General features: G+C 50.6%; 1 protein-coding gene across 1 annotated transcript; it reads right to left on the reverse strand.

Annotated features, from left to right (window-relative positions):
• Positions 1-436: 436 nt before the first annotated feature.
• LOC125425193 (nitric oxide synthase, inducible-like) lies at positions 437-4,897 on the reverse strand (the record flags this gene model as incomplete). The annotated part of the gene is made up of 4 exons (XM_048482748.1): positions 4,809-4,897; positions 2,502-2,664; positions 681-772; positions 437-578 (listed from the first exon to the last, which is right to left on the reverse strand). Coding segments are annotated over exons 1-4 (486 nt in total), but the record flags the coding sequence as incomplete, so codon positions are not given.
• Positions 4,898-6,626: the final 1,729 nt, after the last annotated feature.

The raw sequence follows: 6,626 nt of genomic DNA on the forward strand, positions 1-6,626 counted from the left end.
GGGCTTATGAGGTAGGTGAGCCTGAGAGAGAGCTGGAGAAGGTCACCCAGGGCCAGCAAGCATCATGTGTAGGAGCAGGGAAACAAATCTGGTTCCCCAGATGAGAGTCGGCCACTCCTATGGAGGAGTGGGGAATCAAACCTGGTTCTCCTGCCCTTAACCGTGCTGGCTCTCAACAAGCTCATGTCCCCCCTGGGCTGGGAGTCCCGGTCCAGCTGCAGAAGCAGTTTTCTGAGCCCAGAGACCTGGGAGGAGCCAAGGAACAGGGGCAACCTACTGTCCATCTCCGCTCCCAAACCCTTTTGCTTCTGGGCAACCCCCCTGCAGTTTTATGAGTTTAAAATATAGGAATTGGGTGGCTGTTGCAAGCTGTTCCCCAGGGACACGGACGGCTTTTTGACAGGTTTTATTTCTGTTGTTCTCTGGGAATGCTTACTTGTGTGAACTCCACATTTGCTGGGTCTCCCACAATAGACCCCTCTGCGGTTTGGTAGCCAGCATATTGGATGAGCTGGACGTTCCATATACGGAAGTCGTGTTTCCCATCCGTCCTCTGGGGAAAGACAGTGATGGTGGACCTGTTTTCAGAGACAGAAAGCATGAGTGCAAATCCCTGCTGTGATGCCAGGAAATCCACGTGAGTTTAAAAAACAACCACCAAAAAACAGCAGCTCACATACCGTATATTCCCACCATTGGTCGAGTACTTCAAGTGTTGACAGAGGTGCTCAAACATTTCCTTGGCTGTGGCACAGCTACGAGCATCAAACACCTACGACAGCCCCATTGGGGGACAAACATTAGTTCCCGGTTGCAATTAGCCTCAAAAAGATGAGTTACTAGCTCTCCAGCAGCAGAAAGGAAATCATGGTTGCTTCTAGACATGACAGGATATTGTGCTATAGCTGCTATGCTCTAGTAAATAAGTAGATGATGTCCAGCAGTCCCCTCCTGGGGGGTTAATGGCGGATATCATCTACTTATTTTAATTGTGGAAGATCACTGCTGCTAGTGTTTTAATGTTTAATTTATTGTTTTATTGTTTTAACTATTTTTGTATTCAAATGTTGATTGTTTTGTGAACCGCCCTGAGCCCTTTGGGGGTAGGGCAGTCTATTAAATTTTAAGAATAAGAATAAGAATAAGAATAAGAATAAGAATAAGAATAAGAAGCAGCAGCAGCAGCAGCAGCAACAACAACGCCGATACATTACAACTTCCTAGGCCTCTGGGTGAGGCTCGAATTGTAATGAAGGCCAACAACCAGCTAAAGATCTGGCAACTGTGAAATCTACAATAATAATAATAAAGTTCTGCCTCAAAGTGCAGTGGAGTCTCCTTCTTTGGAGATTTTTAAAGAGAGGCTGGATGGCCATCTGCCAGGAGTGCTTTGATTGTGTGCTCCTGCGTGGCAGGGGGTTGGGCTGGATGGCCCTGGGTGGGCTCTTCCAACTCTATTATTCTATGACTCTATAATCATCTGGTTTTTCTAGTGTGGATAAGACAATTCATTTGGCATTGATTGCTATAATGCAACAGAAGGGAAACACCCAACCATTTGTGGATCCAGCTCATGCCAACCCTTAGGTGACCCCTTAGACAGAAACCGTGCAATCCTCTGTAGAGTTCCGCATGCCTAAGTCCACCGGGGATGCTTAGAAGAGGGTAACTTCATTTGGGCTTGCCCTGCAGCTTCTTATTGTGTGAGCTTTGGCAGGCAAAACCTTATTCCATGGGATCTTGGCAGTACAGAGAGGCCATTCATTAAGTAGCTCCTGGTGATGTGACAGAAGTTCATAAAATTGTGTGATGCAGAGTCAGTGGAAAGAGAGATTTTTTTTCTCCCACACCCACAAATTCCTAATCACAGGGACACCTAAGAAAGTTGATGATAGCAGCTGCTAGAGAGGCAGAAGATGGACTTCACACAAGGCATAATGAACCTAGTTTGGATGGCTGTCAGAGACCACCGCATGGAGGACAGGCCCATCGGTGGCTATTAGAGGAGAGGCCATGGCTCTCTGGGAGAGCACCTATCAGCTCTGAATGAAGAAGGTTCCGGATTCAATATCCAACACCTCCTGTTAAAAGGATCAGGAAAGAATTCTCCTTGAGACACTGGAAAACTGCCGCCAGTCAGGACTGATAAATCAGTGGTTGGACTGAATGCATGTCGGCAGCTCCATGTGTGTCCATGAAACACGATGACTGGAGGGAACCCCTGAATGTACCCCTGAATACAATGACAATGAGCAAGCCTTTTGCTATTGTTCCCTGTTTGTAGGTTTTGTGAGGCTAGAAGGTCCAGCAGAGAGGTTCTTAGATCAGTGTTTACATGAGAATAACTCTGCTGGGTGAGTGTTTCTCAAGTGCCATGCATTTCCCCTCTCACAAAGACTTCCCACAAAGAAACAGTGCATGCAAGCCATGGGGGAACAATGCCTTTGTCCTGATGACAAAATGGAGTGTCAAAGTGTCCCATTGTGTCAACCATCAGTCACCTGCAAATTGGACCACTGGATTCTCCCAATGCACCTGGGGGCGTTCCTCCACGCTTGCCTGGTTGCAAAGTTAAGCTCCTCCACAGTCAGCTGGTAGGTCCCTGTTGTTTTGATCTCCTTGGTGACGGCTTCCAAGCGAGACAGGTGCTCCTTTCTTTGCGGCCTGCGGACAAAGGAAACAGCTACAAACGAGCAATGTCCGACAAGCTAGGCTGATGTCATTCCCAGAGACAATGGCAAAAACAGAGTCAGAATCAAGAGGATGCTCAGATATGGTGGTTGATGCAGTAACAGATAGACCTTGGGTTTCCTTCAGAAGGGCTTTTGTGCTGCTGCTGATGGTGGTGCTGGAAAATGCTTTCAAGGTTAGAGGAAAACAGAGATGATTTGCAGTGACCTGCCTCCATGTGGCAACCCTGGACTACCTTGGTGGTTTCCCATCCAAGTACTGACCAGGGCCAGCTCTGCTTAGCTTCTGAGATCTGATGAGATCAAGCTAGCCTGTAGTAGGCCCAGCAAAATGAATGAGGCAGTGGATTCAGTCGTGCTGGTCATTTACAGGAGAATGTGCTCATTAGTTGTTCTTGACATTTTAAAAAGGGGCCATTTCCAGTAGAGCCACCGTCATTAAGAACTACATTGTGCCTTAGATCAGCAGTCCGTTTGGATCAGTATTACAGGTATTTCATAAGGGAGAACCTAATGTGAAATTGCTGCATTAGAATTCATTAAGACGGTAAGTTGTCCATTTACCCCACTACACAAGTCTTAACAGGCACAAGGGATGCTTCACTCACTATTTTTTTCCCGCCAAGTCATGGCTGATTTATGGTGACCCCCTGGTGGAGTTTACAAGGCAAGAGGCAGTCAGAGGTGGTTTGCCATTGCTTGCCTCTGCAACACAATCCTAGCATCCCTTCGGCTGCTCATCGAAATACTAACTGGGGTCCAAAGTTTCTGTGATCTGACAAGATCAGGATAGTCTGGGGCTATCTGGGTTGGGGCACTCACTACAGGGGCTAATAGTTAGCATGCCTTCAAGTACATGTATTTGTAATCACTATTTGTAATTGTAATTACTATTGTGGTATTTTAGGCGTTAGTTGTAAGTAGTTAGTTTGTTAGCCTGGTTGTACACCAGGGTTAGATAGGCTAGGGCAGGGGTAGGGAACCTGCGGCTCTCCAGATGTTCAGGAACTACAATTCCCATCAGCCCCTACCATGCTGACAGAGGCTGATGGGAATTGTAGTTCCTGAACATCTGGAGAGCCGCAGGTTCCCTACCCCTGGGCTAGGGCTAGATAGGTTTTTAGATAGAGGGAAGTGGCATAGCCATGGGGGCACCAACTTTGGGGCTGGGGATCCCTGTGTTAATGGGATGGGGTAGATACTGCGGTAGGCGGCGGCCATATGATAGAAGACGTACAAGATATAGTTATGCTCGCACGCCTTCTGACCTCCGACCTATCCCAGAAACGATGGGGGTTGGGATCAGGGACACTCTGTTTCGTCCTTGGTGTTAATTAATGCCAGGTCCATCAACAATAAGACCACGGTGCTCCGAGATTTTCTCGGTGCCCAGCAGGTGGACCTGGCAGGTGTCACCGAAACCTGGGTGCGCGAAGGTGAGACCGTCGCCTTGGGCGAAGTCACGCCCGCGGGTTTCGCGTGTCTTCACCGATCACGAACACAGGGCCGGGGGGTGGGGTGGCATTGTTCATCCGTGAGTCTATCCCCTTTAGGGCAGTCCCCGTCCCGGAGGTCACTGGCATGGAGTGTGTCGGCCTGGAGTGGTTGACCTTGGAGAGGGTGGCTGTTCTCCTGGTGTACCGGTCGCCTAGCGCACTGCGAGACAGCCTGTCGCGGCTGCTAGAGGTGGTGTCGGACTGGGCATTGCGGTTCCCCAGACTTATTGTCTTGGGTGACTTCAACGTCCATGTCGACGCCGCCTCATGTATGGTGGCCGCGGACCTAGTGTCATCCATGGCGACGCTATGCCTCTCCTTAATAAACTTTGGCCCCACTCATGAGGCCGGGCACACGCTGGAATTGATCTTCGGATCGGGGATAAACTTGGTCGTATCCTCTACTGACAGAGTGCCATGGTCCGACCATTATGCCTTGAAGGTCCGGGTGGACTTGCCGCAACCCCCCCGTCTAGGCGACGGGCTGATTTGTGCCCGCCCGCGGAGACTTATGGATCCACTTGGTTTCCTGAATGCTCTTCAGGACCCTGAACCCGCCGGCACACTCGATGAGCAGGTGGAGGACTGGAATGCCCGGCTCTCCAACGCCATCGACAGTTGCCTCCCGGCGCCCTCTACGCTTCCGCTTTCGACGCTGGCTCCGCGGGCCACGGAGGAGCGCGGCCAGATGAAACGGGGTCTTAGACGCATCGAGCGAAAGCATGGAGGAAATCTCACGATGAAGCTGCGCCAACATCTTATAGGATGTTTATGAAAAGTTTGCGAGATGATGACGTAATGGCGAGGCGAAGAGGGTTTTTTCCTTCTCCTCGCTGGCCCCGCTAGCTCCCACCCGGCTCACAACTGTCCCACATACTTTGGTCATTGACCTTCCTGTCAGAGAGGTCATCCCATTCCCAATTGGATATTAGCTGTGAGGCCTTTTACGAGCTTTTTATGATAAGGTTGCGCCACTCCGCCACTAATCTTCCACCTACTTTTGCATACAATTAGTGGAACTGGAGACTCCCTTTGCCATCTTCTTTCAGGCCCTTGTTTGGCCCAGTTTTCCCTGCGTTCATTAGCTGCTGTCGGCTGCGGACCTTAGCTGCTGTTAGACCTACTACCTGTCCTCTGGATCCAGGCCTATCTTGGTTTGTAGAAAGCCTGCCGAGCCGGAGTCAATGGCCCCATCTGTTGAGTATCATCTCACAACTCCCTTGAGCAAGGAGTTTTCCGGGATGGGCTGAAGGAGGCAGTGGTCCACCCACTCTTAAAAAGACCATCATTAGATCCTGGCTTATCTGGCCAATTACCACCTCGCCTCGTAGCCCTTTTGTTTCTGGGGAAGGTAATTGAGAGAGTGGGTGCTGGAGCAGCTTCCAAGGTTTCCTGGATGACGTGATTGGCTTTTGACCCCTTCCAGTCTGGCTTCCGTGCAAGGCATGGGATAAGATCTGTTCTCGTCGCCGCCACAGGATACGCTCCGGTGACAGCTTGACCAGGGTGGATCGGGCGCTGCTGGCTTTGTTAGATCTTACCACAGCGCTGATGTGGCTTCCATCATGACCTTTTGACCCACCGCCTGGCTGCCTCTGGAGTGCGAGGCACTGTCCTTTAATGGATTGCCTCATTTCTCCGGGGGCGGAATCAGCAAGTGAGGTGCGGGGATGAGGCCTCCCGGAAGTGCCCGCTTCATTGCGGCGCACTCTTAGGGGCATTATTATCCTCGCCAAGTTATTTTAATATCTACATGTGACCTCTTGCTCAGCTTAGTACGGAGTTTTGGGGCTGTCTTGTCATCAGTATGCGGATGACACTCAGCCTATTCTGCTGGATGGAGGGGGGTACTGCCACCGCCCCTGCAGCTCTACAGCATTGCTTGGAGGCGGTCGCTGGTTGGTTGCAACAGAGCAGGTTAAAACTGAATCCATCGAAGTCGGAGATCCTCTGGCTGGCCGCTGCAGGGGGGAGAGGGGGGGGATGTTTCAGCCGCCAGTGTGGGAGAGGGTCACATTGGCACCATCATTCACAGTACGCATATCTCCGGGGGGTCCACCTGGATTCGTCTCTTTCAATGGAGACCCAGGTGGCTCCATATAACCCGGGTTGCTTTTTTTCCTCCTTCGCCAGTCTCGGGCGGTTACCCCCTTTCTTCCCCAGACCGACCTGGCCACAGTGATCCATGCAACAGTCATCTCCAGATCAGACTATTGTAACTCGCTTCACGCTGACCTTCTTTGGCGCTTTGATTCGGAAGCTAAAACTGGTTCAAAATGCATATGCGCTTCTGCTCATTAGGTAGTGCCACTCTGGGATCATATTCAGCCTGCAAGGCGCCGGCTGTGACAAGCTCCCAGCTGAGTTCCGGATCATATATTCAAAGTGCTGGTGCTGACCTTTGAAGGCCTTACGCTGCCTGGGACTCTTCAGATCTTTG

The sequence above is a fragment of the Sphaerodactylus townsendi genome, unplaced genomic scaffold (assembly GCF_021028975.2).
Source record: "Sphaerodactylus townsendi isolate TG3544 unplaced genomic scaffold, MPM_Stown_v2.3 scaffold_202, whole genome shotgun sequence".
Taxonomy (NCBI): domain Eukaryota; kingdom Metazoa; phylum Chordata; class Lepidosauria; order Squamata; family Sphaerodactylidae; genus Sphaerodactylus; species Sphaerodactylus townsendi.